Raw genomic sequence first — 25750 nt, 5'->3', positions numbered from 1 at the left:
GCCGTGGGAGGTGGGCCATGTGCACACACAACAGGCCCCCAGCCCTGTCCCCACCCGTCACACCACCCCAGGGCCACCTCCCTTCCCTGCTCCCCTCTGGTGTGAACTCCTGGAGTGGAGAAGATTCTGCCCACAGGGACATCCACTTGGCATCCCACAGATCTGTCACACCCCATGGCCTGAGAGCACCCAAAAATCCCAAACACACCCTGAGGGGGGTCCCTGCAGGGGCCATGGGGCTAGGGAGCCCCACCCACCTGTGGCAATGCCGTCGAAGAGTGAGAGTACCCGGATGGGCTTCCTCTTCTCAGCCGGCACTGGAGGGTACACCTTTGGCGGGTCCTGGAAGCCACAGGGATGGCGTCAGGAGGGAAGGGGGCTTGGGTCAGGAGGGAAGGAGCTGGGGGTCAGGTGGGAGGGGGGCTGGGGGTCAGGGGGAAGGGGGGCTGGGGGTCAGCAGGGAAGGGGGGCTGGGGTCAGGAGGGAAGGGGGCTGGCGGTCGGGGGGTTGGGGGTCAGGGGGAAGGGGGGCTGGGGGTCAGTGGGGAAGGGGCACTCACAAACTCCTGGTCGTGGTTGTTGGCGAAGAACATCTGGAGGCGCGAGGGCCAATCCTCCCGCCGCCGCAGCAGCCCGTAGACCCCCTTATGGCCGCACATGTAGCAGTTCCAGGGGTCCTCCTTGATGGCTGCCTGCGCTGCCCCTGGGCCCACCAGCAGGTCCACACACTCCACGCAGAAGCACCTGGCACAGGTGGGAGCCAAGGTCAGCAGTGGGGCTCATGCCAAGGTAGTGGCACCACCAGAATCTACCCAGCTCCACACCAGCACTGGGGCATCGCCGGCACTTCCCAGGTTCATGTTGGGATTGGAGCATTGCCAAAGTTTCCCCCAGCCCTACAGCAGGACTGTGGCATCACCAAAACCTCCCTGGCCCCATGCCAGGGCTGGGGCACCACCAAAACCTCCCCAGCTCCAAACCACGACTGACATCACCCAAAACCCCAGGGTAGGACTGTGGCATCACTAAAAACTCCAACACCAAAACCTCAGTCCCACAGCAGGACTGGGACATCACCAGAATTACCAAGCTCCACACCAGCGCTGGAGCATTGCCAGAACCTCCTCCAGCCCTACAGGATCTTGGCACCACCAAAACCTCCAAAGCCCCACACTTGGACTGGCATTACCCAAAACTCCACAGCAGGACCACGCCATCTCCAGTCTGGTGCATTACCAAAACTTCTCCCAGCCCCACAAACCAGGACCAGGGCACCACCAAAACCTCCCAGTCTCAAACCACAACTGGCATCACCCAATTCCCATGCCAGGACTGTGGCATCACCAGGACTTTCCAGCTCTGTCCTGGTAGGACTGGGGCATTGTGATAATTCCCACAGTCCCACACCAGGATGAGGACATTACCAAAACCTCCCAGCCCTACACACTGGAACTATGGCATCATCAAAACATCCCAGTCCCAAACCAGGACTGGCATCATTAACAGCCCATGGCAAGAACGTGGCACCAGGAAAATCTTTCCAGTCTTGCACCAGGACATCACAAATCCTTCCAGCCCCACACCAGGACTGGCATCACTGAATTCCCACACCAGGGCTATAGCATCACCAGAACTTCTCATGCTGGGACTGTGGCATGATCAAAATGTTCCCAAGCCCCACACCAGGACTGGCATCACCCCATTTCCACGCCAGGCCTGTGGCACCACCAAAACCTCTCCAGCTCCACGTGAGGACTGAGGCATCATAGAATACCCCAGACTGGTGTTGAGGAATAAATCTGGTCCAGGCAGTGAGTCTGAAATGCAGACGGGGCTGCAGGTTGAGCTCTGGGTGGGAGCCTTGACAAGAGATCATGAATCACAGAACTTTGGAATAACAAAGGGCACGAGGATGGGTGATCGATCCAAGTGAATGGACACAGAGACACAACAGGAGCCGGGAAGTGACCTTTGCAACAACATAACAAAGGAGATAGAGAGAGGTAGCAAGCGGAGAGGGGCAGGAGCTAAGGACTCTGAGGAACAGTGAGTGAGATTTTTAGAGGGCGATGCTGTGAGGGGATAAAACCGAGGGATCCCTCCTTGGTGTAGCAGCAGCTCAGGCTGTGCCTGTGTTACTGTGCCAGGAATAAATGGCTTTGCCGAACGAGACATCTGAGACTCTGCCATGGGAAACCTGGGCTGGAACTAGAGGAAACAGGGTCTGACTGCTGGAGTGGGGCTGTGGGGAGTCCAGCAGGACCATCAGGTCCCCAGAGCCATCTCTGCGAAGGGGCTCTGGCCCCAGCAGTGACAGCCTCTGGCACTGGGAGTGTGACAGCCCAGGAGTCTCAGGAATGGTCAGACTAGGAAGTTTCCTTAACTGACATCACCAAATTCCCATGTCAGGACTTGGCATCACCAGAACCTTCCAGCCTCACACCAGGACTGGCATCAGTGACCATGGTGGGACTGTGGCATCACCAACCCCTACCCACACTCATGCCAGGACTGGGGCATCACCGAAGACCCACACCAGGACAGTGGCACCACCAGAACCTCCCAGTCCTATGCCAGGTCTGGCATCACCAAACCCATCAGGCTCCTGAGCCACAGACCACAGCATTGCCAAAACATCTCTGCCCCAAACCAGGACAGTATCACCGAACTCCCACTGTGGCATCACCAGAACTTCCCAGTCCCCTACTGAGACTGGGACATCACCAAAACATCCCAGTCCCACACCAGGACTAGCATTGCCAAAACTGCATGGCAGGAATGCGGCAACACCAGAACTCGCCCAGCCTCATGCCACACAGAACTGGGGCACCAGTGAAAGCTCCCCAATTCCACACCAGGACTGTGGCACCCCAAAGCCCCCCAGGCCCCCAGCCCCGCACCTGCAGCAGTTGTTGTTGCCACACATGAGGACCTCGCGGCCGCCGCAGCAGATGGTGCAGTAGGACTGGTACCCGTCGTCGTCATACTGGTAGGCGCACTCCAGGAAGCAGTTCTGGGGACAGCCGGGGTGTCACTGCGGCCCTGGGGACACCGCAGACCCCGGGATGGGGTCGGGCCCCCTGTGAGAGCCGCAGGCTGTGCCCCCTGCCCTGGCACCATGCCGTACCTTGCAGTTTTGGCACATCCCCCCGATGAACAGAGGGTGCTCCAGGGTCACGTTGAGGCTCCCGCAGGAGATGCAGATGTCTGGGGGAGGAGAGGAGATGTCACCCTGGCACCCCCTCAGTGTGGGGACACCCCAACCCCGTCCCCTGTCCTGCAGCTTCTAGCACAGCCTAGAGTGGAGACAGCCTGACCTCTGTCCTGCAATCCCCAGAACATGCTCATCCCTAAGTCGGGGTTACCAGAGCTGGGGACCAACCCTGAGAGCAGCAGACAGTGTTCCCACTGCCCCCCAGCCTCACCCTGGACCCCAACAACCTGCACAACCCTGGGCAGTGTCCTGGGGGATCCCTGCCATCATTCAGGATGGGCCACTGCCACTCTCACAGCTGCTGTCCCTACTGCCAGCCAGGCCGAATGGTGGGACAAGCCATTGCTTTGGGCTGCCCCCCACCCCTCTGAGCCCTCTCTGCCCCCCAGCTCTGCCCAGAGGTGCCCAGGCAGGGAGGGATGGACCCCCACCCCAGCCCATATCCCGGGTGCAGGATGTGCCCCAGCCCTGCACTCACCTTCGATGTTCCTGCACTTCTGCCGGACCTCGTACACCAGCCGCTCTGGGGGAAGAGGGGGGTCAGGGGGGTCCAGCCTCAGCCTGCTCCCCTCGTGGCTGGGGGTGAAGGGAGGGAAGGCACCCGAGGCAGAAGGGGACCCAGCCCAGAGCAGCTCTTGTCACCCCCCCCAGTGAGCATGGCCAAACCAACCCCCGAGAGAGAAGAGGTGGGCATGGGGGCATCCCCAGCCCCCCAGTACCTCGGGTGCGCTCGTCAATGATCTCCTTGACCTTAGGCTTCTCCTGGGTTGTGCTTTTCCGGGGTTTTTTGGCGGGTGGGGGTGGTGCGTAGGCGGCTGCTTCAGGCTCGACCCACATCTCCGTGTAAACTTCTTTGTAGGGGTTCCGCTCCTCTGCGGGACCAGGGGGCATTAGTGGGGTCTGGGTCTCCCCAGTGGGTTGGGGTGGGATCCCAGCCCTTCCCTGGAACCCCCCAGCCCTGCAATGATTTCCCTGCCCACGCCAGTCCCACCCCAATGATGCCAGAGGTGATGGTGAGTGTCCCCCCAGTACCCCTGGACATGTCCTTGCCCCACACAGAGCCTACATCCCTGCTCACCTTCGGGGGGCTCCAGCCCCTTGGGGCCAGAGGGCTGGAAGCCTCCCAGGGCCCACTCGATCATCTGCTTGTTCTGGATCTCCACCACCTTGGATGTGTCTGTCTCGTCGTTCTCAGGGCACGCCGGGAAGATCTTCCCAGCCCGGCTGCTGGCCACCTGCCAGGGATCCAGGTGTCACCCACCCCCACGAGGGGGTCCCCATCCTCAGGACCCCCAGCTGCTCCCACACTGCCCAACCAGGCAGTTCCCAGCCTTAGGGGGACCAACACAGTGAGGGACCTCCACAACAGAACTCTGGCACTGCTGAGACCCCCCAAAAGCCAGGACCCCTCTCCACATCACCCCACAAGAGACCCTCCTAGCAGTGCTGAGGTCCCCTGAATGTCAGGACACTCCAGCACCCCCTCACAAGGACTACAGCAACCCTCCACAGACCCCTGGAGTCCCTGACCTCCTCCCCAGACCCCCACACCCCCTGCCAGGGACAAGTAATTCCCAGACATTCCCAAAGCCTCCTTAGAGAGTACTCCAAAAACATCCTTAGGGGGTCCCCCAGACTCCCCAGCCTGGCAGTTGCAAAGCTCCAGGCTGCAGGAGTGCAGGCAGGGTGGAGTCCTGGCAGGGCGTAGAGGCAGCTGCTGCTCCCATGGAGAGACCCACGATGGCTCAGATGTCCCCACATCCCCCAGTGTCCTCTGTCGTCCCCACTCACCTGTAGCACCTCATAGATGGCTTTGCGGTACATGGGCTGCTTATTGTAGGTGGCCTGGTGGAAGGCGCTGGCGAAGGAGCTCAGAGGCAGCAGCTTCTCCACACACACCTGGGGACAGGATGAGGCTGTGGGGACACCTGCAGACACCCGGAGGAGGGGTCCTGCCACCCCCACCCCCCCCGGGCGCCACTCACCACCGAGAACTTGCCGTCGCCGAACCACATGACCCAGCGGGTGCCCTCGGCCGCGCGGCTCCGGCCGGTCATCCACCAGGACACGATGCGCCCCGGCCACCACGAGAACCCGCGCAGCTTCCCCCACACCAGCTCGCCGATGCCGAACCCGCGCCCGTCCTGCGGGGGGACACGGCGGTCAGGGAGATCACACGGGGCTTTGGCCCTGCAGCCCCCCGCTCTGCCCAGCCCTGCCCTCACCTCGTACTCGGGCTCGTCGTCGGCGGATTTGGAGGTGTTCTTGTCGCCGGCGTCGGCTACGGCCGGCTCAGGTGTGGTGGCCACGCTGGGCGAGGCGGGGTCGGTGGGCTGCTGCGGGGCGGGCGGCGGGCTGGCCTCCTCCTCCTTCTGCGCCTCGGCCCGCGCCGGCTCCTCCACCACGTTCATCACAGCGATCACCTTCGCCTTCTTCTCGGCCTGCGGGGGAGAGCAGGGCATGGCCACCGGCACCGGCACAGAGGGACAGGCGGGGTGTCAGGGCATCAGCCCGGTGCCATCAGCCCGGTGCCATCAGCCCGGGCCGCACCCAGCCCCAGCACGGGCCCGGTGACCCCGGGCTGCCCCCAAGGCCTTGAGGAACCCCGGCCGGCCATCACCTCCCGCCCACCGCGCGGCCGTGGGTGGTTCCCGTGCCTTAGTGTCCCCCGGGGAGCTGCTCCGGGACCCCCAGAGCCCTCAGAACTCATCCCGAGAGTCCCGAGGCCTGTCCCAGGACCCCCCGCACTCGTTCCGTGACCCCCAGCGTCCATCCCGGGATCCTCTGCACTTATCCTGGGACCCTCGCAGCTCATCCCAGTCCATGCCAACGTCTCCGGCTGCCCCCCTCGGGCCCCCCCGTCCCCGTCCGAATCTCCCCGCGCGGTCCGGGCGCTCCGGCCCGCGGTGGTCCCGATCCCGGCCCCGGTCACGTACCCGCGGGGACCGGCCGGGCCCGGGCCGGGGCGGAACGCGCGGAGCCGGAACGCGCGGAGCCGGCCGGGCCGGTGCGGGTCAGCCCGGCGGCCCTTTGTCTGGGCTCCGGGTCACGTGGTGCCTCTCGGCCCGGCTGGTTGGCTGGGACTGGGGGCGGCGGGGGGGCGCGCCGGGGGCACGGGCCGGACCGGAACCGAAGGGGCCCGAGTGGAGCCGAGTGCAGCCGAATCGAAGTACCGAGTGGAGCCGAAGAGACCCGAATGGTCCCCGCGCCGGAACCGAGGGAACCGAGCGAACCGAAGGAACCCGAGCAGAACCGAAGCGATCCGAGAAGAACCGAACAGAGTCAAGCGGAGCCGAGAAGAACGAACGCAGCCGAGCGGCCTCCGGGACGGATCCGAGCGGAGCCGAGAAGAACCGAATGGAGCCGAGCGGCCTTCGCGGGACGGACACGAGAAGAACCGAGCGGAGCCGAGAAGAACCGAGCGGAGCCGAGCGGATTGCCAGGACGGAACTGAACGGAGCGGAGCGGAGCCGAACGGCCCCGAGCGGTCCGGCCCGCTGCTGGTCCTGCTCGCCCGGTGTCCTCCCCGGTCCCGGTGCTTCTCAGCCCAGCCCCGCTACCCCGCCGGTGCTCCGGTCCCGGCCCGTCCCTCTTGGTACTCACGGGCCCGCGGCCGCGCTCCGGTCCGGGCTGAGCTGTGCCTCACGCCGCGGGGCCTCTCCCGCCGCCTTTTGTCCCGGGGCCGCGGCCCCCCGGCCTTTGTGCGGAGCGCCGGGACGGGGCGGGGGCGGCGGCGCCCCGGGGGCCTCGCCCCGCACGGCTGGAGCCGCCCCCTCCCCCCGCACCGGCGTCCCCAGGGCCACCAGTTAGGGACGGGGGGGCTCTGCGCTGGCACTGCCCCGCTGCACCAGTGCGGCCCAGCACGGACACTGCTCCGGGGTCACATCACCCAGTTCAGCCCAGAATGGACACTGCTCTGGGGTCACATCAGCCAGCTCAGCCCAGAATGGACACTGCTCTGGGCTCTGCCATCCCAGTGCGGCCCAGAATGGACACTGCTCTGGGGCCACATCAGCCAGCTCAGCCCAGAATGGACACTGCTCTGGGGTCACATCACCCAGTTCAGCCCAGAATGGACACTGCTCCGGGGTCACATCACCCAGCTCAGCCCAGCACGGACACTGCTCTGGGGTCACATCACCCAGCTCAGCCCAGCATGGACACTACTCTGGGGTCACATCTCCCAGCTCAGCCCAGAATGGACACTGCTCTGGGCTCTGCCATCCCAGTGCGGCCCAGCACGGACACTGCTCTGGGGTCACATCACCCAGCTCAGCCCAGCATGGACACTGCTCTGGGGTCACATCTCCCAGCTCAGCCCAGAATGGACAGTGCTCTGGGGTCACATCTCCCAGTTCAGCCCAGAATGGACACTGCTCCGGGGTCACATCACCCAGTTCAACCCAGAATGGACACTGCTCCGGGGTCACATCACCCAGCTCAGCCCAGCACGGACACTGCTCTGGGGTCACATCACCCAGCTCAGCCCAGCACGGACACTGCTCTAGGCTCTGCTGTCCCAGTTCAGCCCAGAATGGACACTGCTCTGGGGTCACATCACCCAGTTCAGCCCAGAATGGACACTGCTCCGGGGTCACATCACCCAGTTCAACCCAGAATGGACACTGCTCTGGGCTCTGCTGTCCCAGTTCAGCCCAGCACAGACACTGCTCTGGTAGCACATGGCCCAGTTCACGCCATTACAGACACTGGTGTGGGGGTGGCAGCAGCCCCACTGCCCCAGTTCAGGACGGGACACCCTCAGGGGTCCCTGCACCCCAGGACAGGCCCTGTCCCCGCTGCCAGCCCGGGGGGACCCCGAAGGTCCCTAGTGTCCCGGGGCTCCCATGGCGCTGTGGCTCCAGGACCCCTCTGTGCAGAGAGGGACAAAGGGGTGGGTGGTGTCATCCCGGGGAGGGGGACAGCAGGACCCCTGTCCTGCCACCCGCTGCCGAGGGTCCCCGGGCCACCACCTCATCCCGGGACCCTGAGGGATCCCAAAGGACCCTGAGCATGGCGGTGCCCCAGTGTCACCCTCTGGATGCTCCCAGGTGACAGTGGGGTGACAGCAGGGTGACAGCAGGGATACCCTATTTCCTCTAGCCCAGCTCGGCTGTGACAATGCAGCAAAGCTGCTCTGGGGGCCTAGGATATTTGGGGACGAGTGGCCCTGGGCCATAGGACACGGGGCGCGTGACACCTGGAGTGTCCTGGGACAGGGCCACAGCAGGGCCTTGTGTCCCACCCACCCAGTGCTGATCCCATGGGGCCCTGCTCTGCCCGGGGGGACAGGAAATGTCCCATCGCCGGTCGTTAAGGGACATCGTCTGGATATCACCACTGGGACAATTGTTCCAAGCGATTCCTGCCCTGGGGCCACCGGCAGCTCTGCCAGCCTCGTCCACCCCCACCTCATCCTCAACTCCATCCGCAGTCCCTGTCCTTGCCTCACCCCCACCCTCATCTCCATCTTCATTCCACCTGCATTCCCAGCCCCAGCTCCTGCCCCATCCCCATCCCCATCCCCATCCCCATCCCCATCCCCATCCCCATCCCCATCCCCATCCCCATCCCCACCCCCATTCCCTGTCCTTGCCCCACCCCCATCCTCATCTCCCTCTGCATCTTCATCCCATCTGCGCCTCCATCTTTATCATCTCCAGCTTTATCTTCTTCCTCGTTCCATCTCCGTTCCATCCCATGCCCATGCACTGTTCTTGCCTCATCCCCATCCCATTTCCACCTTCATCCTTTGCCCCATTCCCATCTCCTTCTTCATCCCAACCCCATGCCCATCCCATCTCCATCCCCATCTCCACAGCTGGCACAGGTGGGGGGTGGTCCCAGCTGGAGAGGTTCCAGCATGGACAGGAGAGGGCCAACGCCTGCCCTGGATATCCCTGTCACTGCACGGTCCCCAGGTGTCCCTGTCACCCACCTGCCCTGGGTGTCCCTGTCACTGCACCGCACCCCTCGGAGGCTATGGGGATAAGGAAGAGGAGGGGAAGGCTGGACAGGGCTGGATTGTCCCTGTGCCCACTGCAGCAGGGCCAGTGACCCCAGCTGGGACAGACAGTGGGGAGTGTCACCAAACTGGGACACAAGCAGTGAGTGGCACAGAGGGGATGGCACTGGCACCAGCCAGGGGATGGAGGGGGGGCTGTGAATGGTCACTGGGCCACCAGCCAGCTCTGCTCCCCAAAATCATGGCCCAGAAATGACCAAAGACAGGCTTGGAAACCCTCATGGTTTGGGGACCCACATGGTTTGGGGAGCTGCACTGGGAAGAACTTGCCAGTGCTGAAGGGCTCCAGTCCATCCACCCAGAGATGAGGCAGGGCATGGGGGCTGTGCCTGGGGACCCCTTCCAGGACGAGGGAAGGGGTCATGCCCTGTGCCCTGTGGGGACATGGTGAATGTACCAGCTGTGCCCCGTGTGCCATGGGGACTCCACGGCTGTATCAGCCATGCCCTGTGCCCCATGGGATGGCTTGGCCCTGCCAGCCATGCCCAGTGGGATGCCCCTGCTGTGCCAGTCTCCCTTGTCCCTGCGAGTGCCAGCATGAGGGTGCTTGGCAGCAGGGTTATAAATAATGCCAAGGAGGTGGCACAGGGGGACACATTGCCAGGGAGACCCGCTGGCAGTGGGGGACGATGCTGAGAATGGGGTGAGGAGGGTGCGATTGGGACCCCAGGGCACCCGCAGAGCCCTGTCCCTGCTGCCCCCAAGCAGCCGCCGGCACCGCGGCCACCCCGCGCCTGCGCCAGGCTCCCGCCACAAGTCTGGCTGCGTCACACGCTGGTTCCCTGGGAAACCGGGAGGAACGGGCGGCACATCCCGCGGGAGAAGGATGGGGGCCCTGCTGCGCACACCGGCCCGGGGCAAGGGCAGCCCCGGGGGGCGCGGAGCAGAGCCGTGGGGCCAGAGCCGGGTGCCAGCCGGGCAGTGGCACCACCAGCAGCGGGGCGCACCCGCTCCACCAGCCCCAGGGCACGGCTGTGCCAGGGTGTCCCGTGTGCCCAGCCAAGCCCCGCGAGTGCGCCGACTGCCCCTCGTGTGCCTGGTCACCCCCGGCCCAGGCTCCCTGCCACCAACATCGCTGCGATTGCCATGGGAGCCTTGGGGCTCAGGGTGCCGCAGCCACGCCGTGCCAACCCCCACCAGTGTCAACCCCCCGCCGGTGCCAACCCCCCACCATTGCCAACCCCCGCCGGTGCCGGCCCTCACCTCCCGCTTCCAGCGCGCCAGCCACTCGTCCCGCTTCCTCTTGCTGATGTAGTAGGGGTCCCCGGCCTGGAAGGTGTGCCGCTGCATTGGCCGCTGCCGCAGACTCGACTCCCAGCCCAGCCCGCCGCGGAGTCGCCCGCGAGAGCCCTGCGCCGACAGAGACAGTGGGGTCAGGGCACTGCCATGGCAGCACGGGGGGAGCCACAGACTGGGCTTGGGGACAGTGGGGGGACACAGCAGGGCTGCCTGGGGGCTGGAATGGGGCACACGCTTGTGCGTGGGGAGACAGGCAAGGGGGGTGCTGCCTGCTGGGCACACATATGCACATGAACATGGCCTGGCCACATGTGCACCAGGACCTGGTGTCCAGAAAGTGGATACTGGGGAGAAATTCTTCCCTGTGAGGGTGCTGAGGCCCTGGCACAGGTTGCCCATGAAAGCTGTGGTTGCCCCATCCCTGGAAGTCTTCCAGGCCAGACTGGACATGGCTTGGAGTAACCTGGTGTAGTGGAAGGTGTGCCTGCCCATAGATAAGCTTTGAGGTCCCTTCCATCCCAAGCCAGTCTAGGATTCAATGAACTGGATGCCATGGCATCCCACCACATCCAGCTGCACCTCGGTGGGCACCACTGGCACTGTCCAGGCACGGATCCACCCCAAAGCAGATCCAACACACCATGCCCAAAGATCTGAGGGGAGGCGAGGGGTCAGCCTGGGCAGGCACTGTCCCATGCAGGGGTGGAAGGGGTCACTGGTGGGGCACATCCTGGTGCCACCTGGTCCCCAGCACAGCAGCAGGTGCTGCCAGTGTCTAGCTGTGTGGTGGCATGGGAGCCCAGGACCCCTATCGTGTAGGAAACATGGGCCCTTGCTGCTCCCCCACGGCTGCTGGTGCTGAGGAAGCAGGGAGATATGCTGCCTGTGGGCATGGGGGGCACTATGCTGGCTGGTGGGCTGTGAGGCCGTGCCCATCTCCTGGGGTGGGTTGTGCCCATCTCCTGGGCACAGCTTCTCAGGATCTGGCCCCAGGCCATACTTGCCTCCATTTTCAGGGTGTCGAAGTTGTTTTCCTCCTTTTCGTCCTTGCCTGCACACAGAACAGAGAGCGGCTGTCAGCTGGCGTCGGCACAGGGCTGCAGGGCGATGGGGCCCACCCAGGGTCCCACGGGGGAGATGGGGCCCACCCGGGACCCCCCAGCCCATCCAGGGGCCACTCTGTGCTGGGCTGGGCCCCCTGGCTCACACACAAGGCCTGGCCCTGCTCCCGGCTGGGCACTGCTGCCGCTGCTCTCCCGCCCCGGCCGGGTTTGGGGGTCTGGGGCAGTGACCCCCCCGGGCAGGCAGGGGAAGCGGCGCAGCCCCGCTGCTTCCTGTGCTCTCGGCACATCCGCGCTGCAGGTCGTGCCGAGGCGCTGCCAGGAAAGTGGCTAAAAATAACCCCGAGTGTTTCGGGGGGTGAGAAGCGCCGGGGGCCAGGGGAGCGGGGGCGGCCAGGGGAGCAGGGGGCACTGCTGGGCACTGAGGGGGGCTCCCACCCACTGCTGCTGTCACTCAGCACGTCACCCTGCCTGCTGGACACTGCCCACCCTGGCACAGACCCCAGGATGTCCCCAGCCCTGTGTGACACTGGGAGAGTACCCCACATTCGGCACATGGGGATCCAGCCCCCCATGGCAATTGGAGCCCCCCAAAGCAGCAAGGCCTGAATAGGAGAGGAGCCAAGAGCTCTGCTCTGAGTGCTGGGGGACAGCAGGGGCCACGGGGGGAGAAGGGGGGACTATGGGAGACAAGAGGGGACATTGCAGGACACTGTGGGGTGGTGGGGGACACTGTGGGACAGAAGCTTTCCAGCTCCATGCTGGGGACAGGAGTATGTGTGTACTCCAGGTATGCCTGGGCATCCCATCCTCCCAGCACTGCTCACAGTCACAGGGATCTCAGGTGGAGAAACTGAGGCACGAGAGAGGGGGCCTGGCCTGTTCTGAGATGCTGGTCCCCTCTGTGACTGGGAGTGCTCAAACTGGGGGGCACCGACTTGAAGGGGGGATTTCCCGTGGCTGTGGCTCATCCCGGGTGAGGGATCCCCGGGGAGCCCTGGCCGGCTGGGAGGAGCAGGGGAAGGTCCGGCAGGAGCCAAGCCTGGCGCTGGAGGGGGCAGCGCTGCCGGTGACCCCGGCACGGGCATGGCCGGAGCACTGGAAATGGCTCCGGTGGGAGGGAATGAGCTCCCGGCGGCGTCACAGCTCCCCCGGGCCCTGCTGGGATCCGCTTGGACACCACGTCCGGCCATCACCACACCCACACCGGTGTCCAGCTCCCCTCAGCCACCGCGTCAGCCGGCGCTGGGGCAGCCCCACGGCCACGGCCGTGCCCTCCCCGCTCCCCCCGACGGCGGCTGCGGCGCTCCCGCGGCTGAGCCTCGTGACTGCGGCAGCATCTGCAGCGTGCAGCTCATCCATCCATCCATCTATCCATCCATGCCTCTTCCAGCTCCATCCCTGCCTGCCTCAGCCACCCCTGCCTGCCTCAGCCATCCCAGCCTCTTGCAGCTCCATCTCAGCTCTCTCCCCTGTCCTTGGTGCCAGCAGTGGCTTGGCATGGCCAGCCAGTCACTCTCTGATGATTCCAGTCAGGAAGCCCCAAGTAGCAGTTCCCAGTACTGGGAACTCTGAGAAGGATGTCCCGAGGTCCAGAGGGATCACCCGGGGTCCAGCCTGTGCTGTGGCCACTGCTCCTGTCCCTGGGCACCCCTGGGAACACTTGGCTCACCTCCAGACACCTCCCTACAGGTGTCACTGCCAGGGATCCCCAGAGTCCGCTCTGCTCCGGGCTGAGCAGCCACAGCTCCCTCAGCCTTACCCGAGCAGAGAAACTCCAGCCCTGCAGCATCACAGGGCTCTCGGGGTCTCTCCCCAGCTTGTCCCTGTCCCTCGTGTCTTGCAGAGCCAGCGCTGGGCCTGGCACTACGAGGTGGCCTCACTACCTGGACATCTCCTGACATGAGCCAGAAATGCCCCAGGACCCCTGGGAAGCCCTGTGTTGAGCTGCACCCCAGCAGGATGCTGGGAATGACCCTCAGTGCGGCGCTGCTTCCCAGCACCAGAGCCAGGATCTCCTGGGCACCAAGGCCCTGTGACTGGGGCTGTGCCCCCCACACCCCCAGCACAGGCAGGGCTACTGTGGCAGGGCACACACGCCAGGGAGGTCACAGGTGGGCAGGGATATGCTGGCACCACCAGGCACCGAGCACTAGGACTGGCATCCCTGTTCCTGCTGGGTGATGGGATCAGCATGTGGGCACAGCCCCCCGCTCTGACCTGCTGCCCCCACCCCAAATCCTGCACAGCATGGAAGGGCTCAGCCCTTCCTCCTCTCCTCCTCCTCCTCCTGTGGCAGCGCTGCCCAGCCCAGAGCCCTCACAGGGCAGGACAGTGGGGCCAGGGGTCCCTGGGGGGCTGAGCCCTGGAGCAGGGGGGCCCTGGAATGAGGAGCCCCCGGCACTGTGCTCTTACTTTTCTCTGTGGCCTCCAGGAGTTTCCTCCTCCCGCGTTTCTTCTGGGCGTCAGAAGGAGCGAGCTCACCCTCATCGGCCGGGGCGTCCAGGCCCTCCTTGGGGGTGCAGCGGCCGTTCTCCAGTGCCCGGCCCGTCTCTCCGTCCGGCAGACTCTCCGTCTCGTCCTCCTCAGGCCGGCTGCCCTTGGGGCTCGCGCCGCCCTCCTCCGCGTCGCCCTCCACGTCCCCGTTGGGCAGCGGCTCGGCGGGACTGGCCTCCGGGCAGGGCGGGGGGCACTTGGGGACGGCCGCGGTGTCTTTGGGGGTGTCACTGCTTTCCACCTGCTGAGAGGAGGGGAAGGAGCTGTGGTTGGTGCTGGCAGGAGGGGACAACAGCACATTATGCCGAAAAATCCAAGTCCCACCTCCTGCATCCCAGGTGTGATGGCTGCCGCTGCCTGCTGAGGGGACCCTCGGAACCAGGACAAGGTGTCACAGCACCCTCAGGGCCAAGACACATGGATGTGACACCCTCGTGACCAGGCCACACTGCTGTGTCACCCTGAGGACAACACTCCACCACGGCACTCTCAGAACTAGAACAATGGGTGTGACATCCTGGACCAGGACACATTTCCATGGCCTGCTCAGGACCAGGACATGTTAGAGCAACACCCTCAGACTGCGACACAACAGCGCAGCACCCTCAGAACATGGACAGTGTGAGAAGATACCTTTGGGACAATGACAAAATGCCGTGACATCCTCAGGACCATAACAAAAGGTGACACCATGAGGATCAAGACGTGGAGCCACAGAATGCTCAGGACCAGGACACAAGGACATGACACCTTTTGGACTGGGACACAACACCATGACACCCTCAGGACCAGGACACAACACCACAATATCTGCAGGAGAATGACACTGGGTCATGACACTTTCAGAGCAGGACATGGTGCCACAACACCTTGGGGACCAGGACATGGTGCCGTGGTGCCATCCAGACCAGAGCACGCTGGGATGTGCCCCAGGTGCCCAGTCCCTGTGGGCAGAGGGGATGCTGGCACTGCCCATCCTGCCTGGCACACCTGTGCCACCACACTGGGGTGAGAGGACAGCAAGGGGACAGCAAGGGGACAGCAAGGGGGCCCCTTGGTGTGGCCTGTCTCCACTGTCATGGGCACATGGGACAGAGGTGCGTGTAAGGGACAGGCAGAGCCAGGCCCTGTGACAACCCTGTAACACACATATGTGCAGGTGTGTGTGTGACCGGAGTGCATGTGTGTGTGCATGTGTGTGCATGTGTGTGCCAGGTGTGTTTGCGTGCCAGGTGTGTGTGTGTGTGTGTGACAGGCAGTACCAGCAGTGCTGCTGTCCCCAGCGCTGGGCCTGGTGACATGGCAGGGACAGAGCCTGAGCACGGTGGCTGTGCCAGTGGTCACATGTGCCAACCCAGCACAAACCACGGCACAGACAGTGCCCAGGGTGGGATATGACCATGGGGCTGGGGATGGCATCGTGGCACCCTGCCATGCTGCCAGCCTGGGCAGCTGTATGGCACAGCTTGGCACAGAATGGCATGGCATGGCATGGCATGGCACAGCTTGGCCCAGCTTGGCACAGCAGCACAGCACAACTAAGCACAGCTCAGCACAGCTTGGCCCAGCTCAGCACAGTTCAGCACACTCAGCACAGCTCAGCACAGCTCAGCACAGTTCAGCACACTCAGCACAGCTCAGCCCAGCTCGGCCCAGCTCAGCACAGCTCAGCACAGCTTGGCCCAGCTCAGCACAGTTCAGCACACTCAGCACAGCTCAGCACAGCTCGGCCCAGCTCAGCACAGCTCAGCACAGCTCGGCACCAGGAGCAGCAGTCAGAGCGAGAGGCACAGCCCAGCGCAGTGGTTTCCGTGGCCAGGGAGAGTGAAAGTGCTGCTGTGGCTCTGCACAGCTGGTGGTGGCACAGCCCTGGCAGGGTGGGCACAGCCACCCCTGCTGGGAACAGCCCTGCTGTCACTGCACTCGGTGCTCTCAGACCCTCCTTGCTGGGTGCCCCTTCCCCTGGCACTGCCCCTCACCAGTGCAGCCCCATGGAGCACTGGCACCAGCCTCCCCAGAGACCCTGCACGCTGCCACGGGCACTGGGTGCCACCCTAGTGCCAGCCCGCACTGGCACCCAACACCTGGAGGTGCTTCTGTTCCCTCCAGGTGCCCCTGGTGTCCTCCTGCAGCACAGGAGGGTGCTGCGGTGGCACAGTGTGGTGACAGGGTGGCACAGAGTTATGCCAGGGTGGCACGGTGGGTGGTTGGCCACAAGGACCCTCCTGCTTTCTCCAGCAAACTACAGGTCCCACGATGGCCTGTTCAGTGGCAGAGCCCAGAGAGGGGACACAGCACTGTTGGGAGGCTTGGCATGAGCCAGGGGGCTCACAGTGCTGCCCGCCAAGCAAGTGGGGAGGAGCCACTGATGCTGAAGCACAAGCTCCAGGGAGGTGGCAGCTGGTCTTCGCTACCTGACATTCCCTGGATTCGTGCCACAGGGCACAGGATCCCTCCCCTGTCCCCACCGTGGCACATCCCCTCAGCCACTGCCACCACTCGCCTATGCAGCCACCTCTGCCACAGCCCCACGGCGCTTCCTGCTCAGCCCAGCCCCAGCGCTGCCACTGTCACTTCCTCCAGAGCTGGGAAGGAAGGGACGAGAAGGTGCTGAGGGGTGTTGTGGTTCAGGGGGTGTTTGGGTTCAGGGGACTCTCACAGGGTGTCCAGCAGCACTGGCAGTGGCCTCTCCCCATCCTGGCTGCATCAGGCTCCAGCCGTGGCACAGTGCCCCGAGCTAACACCGGGGCCATTGGGAGGGCAGAGGTGCTGTGCCAGTCCATCAATGAGGGCACACCTGGGCTTTCAGAGGCCAAAGGCCAGAGCTCAGTGTGCTTGGCTGAGGGGCACTGCAGCCTCAGAAGGGCCAGACACCCACCACAGGATGGGACAGCAGCGGGGACACCGCGGTGTGGCCTGGGAGCAGTGCAGAGAGCTGGAACGTGGGCAAGGCAAGATGGATGCCAGGGAGCAAAGTCCCCTCTGGTCCCACAGCGAGCAGAATGGAAGCTGCTCCCTGTTCCATCCCCCTGCCCGTGGCATGGCAGAATCCCCAGCTCGCCCTGAGGGACCTCAGCTGCCGTTCCCCAGCCAAGCTTATGGGGGTCCCAGCCACCCCCAGCCCTGCTCCCACCTCCGCCTGGGGCTGCATCCGCGCCGAGAACAATCGCAGGGGAGGAAACGGGAAGGCCGGGATGTGCTCTGGATCGGGTGGTGCGTGGGAGCTGGTGAAGGCATGGCTGCAGGCTTTGGGGGCCTGAAGGGGACTCAGGGTGGCTATGGGGCTTTGGGGTGGCTGTGGGGTTCAGGGAGGCTGCAGGGGCTCAGCCCACCCCCTTGTTGGCATGGGTCCTGGGGGGCTCGGCCGGTGTGGGGGTGATGGGAACACGATGGCACAGGATCCCCTTGGCACTGCCACTGGGACTGACCGTCACCACTGGGCCTGCGGTGCTGCTGCACAATGCCAAGAAGCTGTGCTGGGCAGGAGGGTCCTGCAATGGGGCACATGGGATGTTAACACTGGGACAGGACAGGCACCATGTCCCCTCACATGTGGTCCTGCCGGGACAGGGATACACAGCCCACCCAACACCACGGCCGGAATGCCCTGGCATGTCCCCCATCCATTCCACCCAGCCAACGCCCACTTCCAGCCCCTCCACAGCTGCCCTGGCCAAACCTGGCACCCCAGCTTCCCTACCTGGGCCAGGACCGGACCCCAGCTCACCAGGCCCCTCGTGCCACCAGCACGTCCCGGTGCTGCCACTCAGACACTGGGCCAGGGCAGTGCAGGACAAGGGGACACCAGGACCCACCCCGTGGCCTGTTCCCTCCCCAGCTGCCCCGGCGCCCATCCCAGTCCCTGAGAAGGGCCGGCGGCGGAGCTTTCCTGCCCACCCACCCGCTTCCTCCGTCCGCTGGGCCCTGGGAAACAAGAGCTGCCTTTCTCCTGCTCCCTCCCCTCCGCTGGGCCCCTGCCAAGGAGGCTGCTCTGCTGGGAGCCTGCGGGGCTGAAGGGCCCTGTGCCCTCCCCACCGCCCTGGGGACACAGGGTGATGCTGGGGACACTCCCCACAGAGGGATGATGGGGTCAAGCACTTGGGGACCCTTGTGCCCATCCTAGCCTGGGGAAGGTGCCTCTGTCATCCACGGCACCCGCTGAGGGGTGTCCCTCTGCCAGGCCTGGCTAGGACTGGGGACACTGGTCTTGGAGCCATGGCATGGCACTGCATGGCTCAGCATGGCACGGAGCACAGTAAGGCCTGGCACAGCTCAGAACGGCACAGCTCGGTGTGGCATGGCATGGCTCACTGACATCGTGTCCCCACACGGCTGTCCCCAGCCAGCCCCCTGCCAGCTCCCTCTCCAGCCCCCTGTGTCCTCTCATAGGGCTGACCAGGCAGGTGCTCAGGCCCTCTGGCCACATGCCTGCCCACCAGGACCCTGGGAACTGCCCTGGGGACCCCCAGCCAGCACCCACAGAGCCAGCCTGGTGCCCATGCCACATGCCAGCTCCCCTTGCCCCGCTCTGGTGCCCCCAGCGCGGCAGGCTGTCCACAGGGAGGATATTTTTAGCAGCTCACACCCGGAGGGGCTTCCCTGGCCTCCTGGCAGTGGCTGGGGCAGGCCATGCCAGCTCTGCTCTCTTGGCACTGCGAGCTGCCGGCCAAAGGGCCAGCTCTGGCAGCAGCACTGGCAGAGTGCAGGTGTGCTGGGGCACACAGGGATGGGCACCCACCCCAGCTGTGGGGCAGGATGAGCCTGCTGCCCTGGCACTGCTGCCATCCCTTCCTCGTGCCGGGGGCTTCCTGGGGCCGCTGGCTCTGCTGGCCGGAGCCCTCCTGGCTCCCAGGCCCCGGCTGCTCCTGACGTTCCCCACTTGTTCCCGTGCCAGCATTGTTCTTCCACCACAGCATTCCCCCCGCCCGGCACGTTCTTCCCGCCCCCCGGGGCCACAGCCAGCCTGGGGAGCCCAGCTCCCTGCCCAGCCCCAGGTGACACTGCTCCGGCTTTCCCGGGCCCCTGGAATGGCAGGGATCAAGGATCATCGGGACAGGCAGCTTGGACCTGAAACTTCCCAGCAGAAGATTAACCCTTTCGGCTGCCAGAAACTTTTCCGAAAAGGATTTGCAACCTTCTAAGAGTGAAGGTGCCTCAGCACCGTTTGTCCCCCAGGCCCTGCTTGTTCCCCTGGCTCACTCATCCCCCTGGGCCTGTTTGTCACCCCTCTGTCCCCTCCTGCAGGAATGAGGACTGGGGACACTGTCTGAGCCTGGGATAACAAGGGCGCCTTCCCTCTGGGCCTCCAGCATCCAGAGGAACCTGCTCTTCTGCTCACACCGCGTTCATGGTGCCAGCAGCCAGGTGCCACCTGGCAGCCCCGCAAGGAGGGACACACCATGGCTCCTCAATGGCACTGGGACACACCATGGCTCCGTAGGGCTGAGCCACGAGTGTCCCCAGCCCTGGGTGTCCTGTCCCAGCACCCCACCTGAAAATCCCGAGCATCCTGTGACTCCAGGAGCCACGTGTCTGTCTGTCCCCAGCGCCCAGTGTCCTGCCAGAACCGTGCTTGCCTCAGCCCCCCTCACCTGCACATGGGGCCAAGCAGCCCCCAGCCCCCTGCACAGACCCCCCAGCCTGCAAGGACCCCCCAGCCCTGCAGGGACCCCCCAGCTCTGACACCTGCCAGCACTGCAGTGCCACGGCCAAATGAGGACAGGAGGCACTGCAGCACTGAATGAGGACCCAGAGGGCACAGTGCCCGTGGTGCAGCCAGCTGGGCTGCTGAGCTAGAAGCTGAGTGAACCCAGAGTGCTGGGTGGGCACAGCCTACATGGCAGGAGCCGGGGAGACCACCAGAGACTCGGGGGGCTCTGCTCCCAGGGCCCAACAGCCCCAGGGCAAGGGCCAAGGTCCCAGGTGCCCCGGCAGGGAGCGACTGCACAGCAGGGCCTGGAGCGGAGCTGCACGGAGCGGGATGGTGCCACCGGGCACAGGAGGTGCCACCGGGCACAGGAGGGCTCGCCGGGGGCCTCGGGGAGGGGCAGCACTGAGGGCCAGGAGGGGACACGCCCTCCCGCCGCTCTCGAGTCTCCTCTGGCTCAGCCCACGGCACACCGGGAGCCCAGGTCTCCCCTGATGTGGCTGCGGGGCGGGACAGCCCCACGGGGGGACACCCGCCGCCCCCCACCTGGCCCCAGCGCCCGCTGGCTCACCTGGGCATGCTTGCGCTTCCGCCCGGGCCGCCCGGCTTTCCTCATGGGCGTCCCCGGCTCCTGCTTCTCCTCCTTGCTCGCGTTCTCCTCGGGCTCCTCTTCCCCCTGCGAGCCGGAGACAGAGAGGAGGTTACGCCGCCGGGCAGCCCGGGATGGGCACGGCTCTGCTCCCGCTCGGCGCTGGGATCGTTGGCACCGCGGGCACCGCAGGGGGACAGCCAGCTGCACTGGGAGCACTGGGGCATCGTCGGGCCAGCAGCACCAGGACACTTAGAAGGGTGACAATGCCTCCTGCCACGCTTGGGCTGTGGCACAGGCTGCCATAGGGCTGGGGACCTCAGTGGGTGACCCTCCTGCCCTGTGCCACTGTGTGACAGCCGGCTCAGGCCACCTCCCCACTGCTGCCACCCGCCGAGCCCTGCGCATGCCGAGCTGGGGGCTCCTGCGCCACGGAACACGGCAAGGGCTGGGTGGACATGTCACACCACGGGCCTGCAGGCAGCCGTGAGGCTCCCTGGGGACAAGGGCCGGCAGCGAGAGCCAGGTAACCCCGAAGCAGGCAGCTGCTTCCTTTGGGGACCGCGCTGTGCCCCAGAGCAGCTGGCAGCGCCCGTGCTCGGTGCTGTGGCCCAGCCCCGGTGCTGGCAGCACGCATGTGCCGGCATGGCGGCGGAGCGGGAATGCGGCCTGGGAAAGGGACCTGCTGAGGCCGCGGCAGAGCCCGAGGAGCGCGGCGAGCCAGGCGCCCTGTGCCCTGCTCAGGGGTCTCACGCCCAGCACCACGGCGCCAGGGGGACCCAGCAGGGCAAGGGGTGCGCGAGGCCCCGGCGTGGCGCGGGGCCCGTTTCACCTGAGCCCCAGAAGATCCCGGCGGCAGCAGCCAAGCAGGAAGAGGCCACGGAGGGGGAGCAGGGGAAGGAGGAGAGGCCGGCGGGGGGCTGGCGAGGGAGAGGCCGGGGAGGGGATGGGGCTGGCAGCCAGACAGCGCCGGCATCCAGCTGCAGCCGCGTGGCTCTGCACCCCGGCGGGCGCCAGCCCCAGCTGCATTCCTGCCCTGCATCCCCCTGAGCCAGGCTGGCTGCACCACTGGGGTGCAACTGCCACATCCCTGTGGGTCCAGCAGCAAGGTCTCACAGCATTGGGACACGCTGTGGTGCCCCAGGGCCATGGTGCCCTAGGGCCATGATACCCCATGGTTCTGGTGTCCCACTGCCACAGTGCTCCTGGCTGTGGTCCCCAGACCAGTTCCCTCTGTGCCACCCACCCCAGACTCAGCCACATCCCCCTGTGCCCATCGCTGCCCGTCTGCCCTCTCTGGTCTTGGTGTGTGTGGGATTGAATATTGTTGGTCTGTCCCCAGCCGGCGGCAGCAGCTGGTGTCCTGGCAGTGCCCAGCCCCCTGCACAGACCCCCCAGCCCTGCAAGGACCCCCAGCCCCCTGCAGGGACCCCCCCAGCCCTGGTACCTGCCAGCACTGCAATGGCACGGCTGAATGAGGACAGGAGGCACTGCAGCACTCAGGGGCTCTGCCAGGGCTGGGCCCCATTCCCCATGCCATCCCAGCTGGAAAGTTTTGGGACGGATCCAAGGACGACATCAGGATCCCACATCCAGCTCCATCCTCCAGGATTCCCTAAGGGGGATTCTGGGGGTCCCTGCCCCACAAGCCCCCTGTGCTTTGCCACGCTGCAAAGCCAGGGCAGCACTGAGGAGCCTGGGGGTCTAGGCCAGCCCCGGTGAGACCCCAGCACCTGTCCTTTTGCCCCAGTGCTACCCTGGCTGCTGCCACTGCCCCAGCCAGTCATCCCTCGCCAAGGTCCAACTCGTCCAGGTCCTGGCAGCATTTATGGTGGATGTAAATGAAAGATTTGGGGAGGTGTCATGTGCACCAGGTGGTGGCCAGGCCTCCCACAGCCAGGATCAGGATCGGATGCAGCTGGGGAGCACCCAGTGGGTGCCAGAGAGGCCAGGAGGGCACCAGGGTGAAATGCTGGTGGGACAGAGCTGGCTCGAGGGCTGCAATGATGGGGGACAGTGGGGTCCCTGCTGTGGAACCAGGGAGATGCCCCCAGCACCCATCAGGACAGGAGACCCTCCCCGGGGCCCAGCCAGCACCCCAAAGGCAGGGCAGGAGAGGGGGTGCAGCCCGGGCAGCAGCAGGGCTGGGCAAAGGGCTCCGCGGGGGCTCTGCTCCCCCCAGCCCGCCCGTGCCGCAGCCCCTCCAGCCCGCATCCCGCCGGGAGCTGAGTCATCCCCCATCCATCAGCCCGTGCCCGTCGCCCGGGGCGCGGGGCTCCGTGGCACGTCCCCGATGCTGCTCCTGCGCCGCTGCCAAGCAACAGCCCGGAGGGAACGGCGGCCGAGCGCAGCGGGCTGAGCTGCGGCATGACGCAGTGCTGGCTGCGCCGCCAGCCTCGCTCCGCGGCACCGGCAACGGAGCCCAGCCCGCGGCCCCGGGGGGAAGCCGGGTGCGGGGAGCTGCCCCGGCCGGCAGCGGGCTGAGCCCCGCCGGGACCGTGCGGGGAGCCGCCGGCACCGGCACGACCCGCAGTGCCGGAGGCGGCGGGGGCGGCTCGGCCCTCCCGGCCCCGCGGGCAGCGGCTGCCCTCGGCAGGGTGACCTCGGCGCGTGGCCGCGGGGGAGGCGACGCCGCGTCCCGCAGGGTCAGCCCAGGACAGCGCTCGGCCGCCGCGCTGCTGCCAGCGCCCGGGCACGGCGGCGGGTGCTGCTCCCGAGGGCGTGCCGGGATGCACCGGGCATTCCCGCGGCTCTTCCCCGCACCCCTCGTGTCACGCGTGCCCAAAACCGGCCCGAAGCACGGCGGGGGCTGCACATCCACCCCGCTCCCACTGCTGCCGGACACGCTGCGGGGCAAGGAGAGGCCGACCCGTCCCTGGGCTACTCGTGCCCCCAGCTGTGCCAAAAACGTGCCGGGCACATCCCGGCGGACGCACAGGCCGCCCGTCCGGCAGCCGCCAGCAATGGCTGGCAGATGGGGAACACCACTGTGGGAGAACAGTGTGACCCAGCCGGCCAGAAAGAACTGGGATGACCCCCAACCTGGCGGTGCCCGCGGTGGGACAGTGTCCAGCTGGCCGCAGCCCCTGTCCCCACGCCTTGACCAGCCCTGCCCTGTGCCGCTGGACACTCCTCCCCACGGGGGAACAACGGGTTTGCCAGCCCTGGCACTGAGGGCCACCCTGGCCCTCCCAACTTGGGTGGCAGGGACTCCAGGGAGAGGGGTCCTTCCCGAGCCTGATGTCACAAATGAAGGGAGTGCAGGGACCCCTGGAAAAGGCAGGGACCTCCATAAGGGGGGAGCAGGGATGGCACAAGGGTTATGGGACCATCACGTGTCCCCCCCAGTGCAGGGCATGAACCCAGCACATGCTCCAGAGCCAGGACACCCCCCTCCTGGAGTCACCCCCACCCTGCCAGTCCCCTTGCCCCAGCCCTGCCCGCCGCCAGGAGGTGACAGCAGGTCTCTGTCCCCGTCCCCTCCCCGCGCTCCCCAGCGCCAGGAATAGCTCAATCCGCGCTAATCCCGGCCGCGGCTCAGGCCTCTTTCACCCCCGCCACTCCCTTCGCCCGGCACGGCGCTCCCCTCGCTGCAAGGCGCTGGGGTGTGGCGGAGGGGCCCCGCGCCCCCTTCTCCTGCCAGCCGGGACGAGCCAGCTCCCCGAGCCCCTCATGGCCTGGCACGGGGCCGGGATGGGCGCAGGGCCCCCGGAGCCGCGGAGCAGGGCAGTACCTTGTGCGTGTCGAGCGCCTCGCGGCTGGGCGCAGGGCTGCCGGCGTCCAGGGTCCCGCTGGACGGCATCGTGGGGCGCGGGGGCGGCGGCCGCCTCTTCAGCACCTGAGCGACCCCGCTGCGCCAAGGAGGGGTCCGGGAGCCGTCCCCTGCCGCCTGCCTGGATCCTCCTGCCACTGTGGGAAGTGGAGAGGGACGGGGGTGAGAGGGTGCTCCTGCCCTGCCGCCCCCCGGCCCGGCCCCAGCCCCGGCAATTATTAACACGCCACAGCCTTGACTCGGCCGGGCTGGGCTCCTTCCCCGCCTGAGCCCGGCAGGTGCCCGAGCCCCTGCCCGTGCCGGCTGCAGGGTGCACGGTGAGGGGTGCACAGTGGGGTGCAGTGTCAGCGCAGGGTGCATGGCACAGGCTGCAGGGTGCAGAGTGGTGCGGGGCACAGGGTGCACGGTGTGAGGTGCCCAGTGGGGTGCAGTGCGTGGGGCACAGGGCCCACGGCATGGGGTGCACGGTGTGGGTACAGGGAGCAGGGCACACTGTGGGGTGCACGGTGTGGGGTGCCTGACGCAGGACACAGTGTGGGGTGTATGGCATGGGTACAGGGTGCACGGTGTGGGGTGCCTGGCAGGGTGCAGGGTGAGGGGTGTACGGTGTGGTGCAGAGCACCCAGCACACCGATGCTCAGTGTGGAGTGCCCTTTGCACAGCAAGGTGCCAGCAAGGTGCCCAGTGCACGTTTTGGGGTGCATAGTGTACCGTGGAGGGGGATGTGCAGTGAGGGGTGCAAGGGGTGCAGTGTGTAGGTGCAGGGTGTGGGGCGCAGCAGGGCTGTGGGGTGTGGGGTACAAGGTGTGGGGCGTGCGGGCTGCAGGACAGGTGCAGTGTGTGGGAGGTGCATGGTGCAGGGCTTGGGGTGCAGGGTGTGTGGGGTGCAGGGTGTGTGGGGTGCAAGGTGTGTGGGGTGCAGGGTGTGTGGGGTGCAGGATGTGTGGGGTGCAGGGTGTGTGGGGTGCAGGGTGTGTGGGGTGCAGGGTGTGTGGGGTGCACCGTGCAGGGTGTGAGGTGCACAGTGTGGGGTACCAGGTGCGGGGTCTGCACGGTGTAGGATGTGTGGGGTGCTGGGTGCAGGGTATAGGGTGCTGGCAGTCAGGGGGCTGGGAGCACCGTTAGGTGTGGGGCTGTGGGCAGCAAACTGCTGGGTGCAGGACTGGGGGGCCGAGAGCTGGCTGGGGGGCCGGGGAGGCCAGGGGATGCCGGCTGTGGGCGCTGGTTGCAGGGAGCTGGGGGATGCTGGGTGCGGGGTGCTGGAGGGTGCAGGGTGTGCGGTGCGGGGTGCGAGGTGCAGGGTGCGGGGTGCTGGCTGCGGGGCCTGGGGCCGGTTGCGGGGGGCCGGGGGGGCCGCGGGGGAGGCGCCAGCCGGCACCTGTTGCTATGGCAAACGCTGCATTCGCCATGGCCGGGGCTGCTGTTGCCTTTGGCACCGGAGCTGTAATTTGTTTCTAGAGCTTTCCAGCCGCAGCCGTTCCCAGCGGCGGGCGGGGGGCTCGGGCGGGGGCTCGGGGGGGCCGGGGCGGGCAGGACGCCGCTCCCAGCACCACTCCCCCCCTAAGACATCCCCCCGGCCCGCGGCCAGAGCGGCGGGGGCTGCTGGGGGGGGGCGCAGCCGTCCCCCACCACAGGCACGGGGACCTCCGGGATATGGGGTGCTGGGCCGGGGGCTGCCGGGGGGAGCTCAGCCCTCCCTGGCCCGGTG

The 25750-nt window shown here is 66.2% G+C and overlaps 1 protein-coding gene across 5 annotated transcripts in view; it reads right to left on the bottom strand.

The window, feature by feature from the left end:
- Positions 1–25750, bottom strand: part of DNMT3A (DNA methyltransferase 3 alpha) — a 37095-nt gene that overhangs the window by 5759 nt on the left and 5586 nt on the right. For 2 of the 5 annotated variants that reach the window (XM_085057273.1, XM_085057274.1), the window contains exons 2-16: positions 24004–24179; positions 20253–20357; positions 13954–14278; positions 11482–11528; positions 10442–10588; positions 5439–5654; positions 5199–5357; positions 5005–5112; positions 4292–4448; positions 3933–4085; positions 3692–3736; positions 3127–3206; positions 2900–3012; positions 560–743; positions 258–342 (exon numbers count right to left, since the gene is read on the bottom strand). In XM_085057273.1, coding sequence (XP_084913399.1) covers positions 258–342; positions 560–743; positions 2900–3012; positions 3127–3206; positions 3692–3736; positions 3933–4085; positions 4292–4448; positions 5005–5112; positions 5199–5357; positions 5439–5654; positions 10442–10588; positions 11482–11528; positions 13954–14278; positions 20253–20357; positions 24004–24072 — 1993 coding nt within the window. In that variant the 5' untranslated portion in view covers positions 24073–24179. Of the gene's footprint in view, positions 1–257; positions 343–559; positions 744–2899; positions 3013–3126; positions 3207–3691; positions 3737–3932; positions 4086–4291; positions 4449–5004; positions 5113–5198; positions 5358–5438; positions 5655–10441; positions 10589–11481; positions 11529–13953; positions 14279–14358; positions 14383–20252; positions 20358–24003; positions 24180–25750 lie in introns of those variants that run through there. The other 3 variants (XM_085057275.1, XM_085057276.1, XM_085057277.1) reach the window with 3 other exon arrangements.

Source organism: Lichenostomus cassidix, chromosome 3, assembly GCF_008360975.1.
Source record: "Lichenostomus cassidix isolate B80296 chromosome 3, HeHo_3.0, whole genome shotgun sequence".
Lineage (NCBI taxonomy): Eukaryota > Metazoa > Chordata > Aves > Passeriformes > Meliphagidae > Lichenostomus > Lichenostomus cassidix.
Note: the sequence above shows the minus strand (reverse complement) of the source record. Positions and strands in the feature narration are given on the sequence as shown.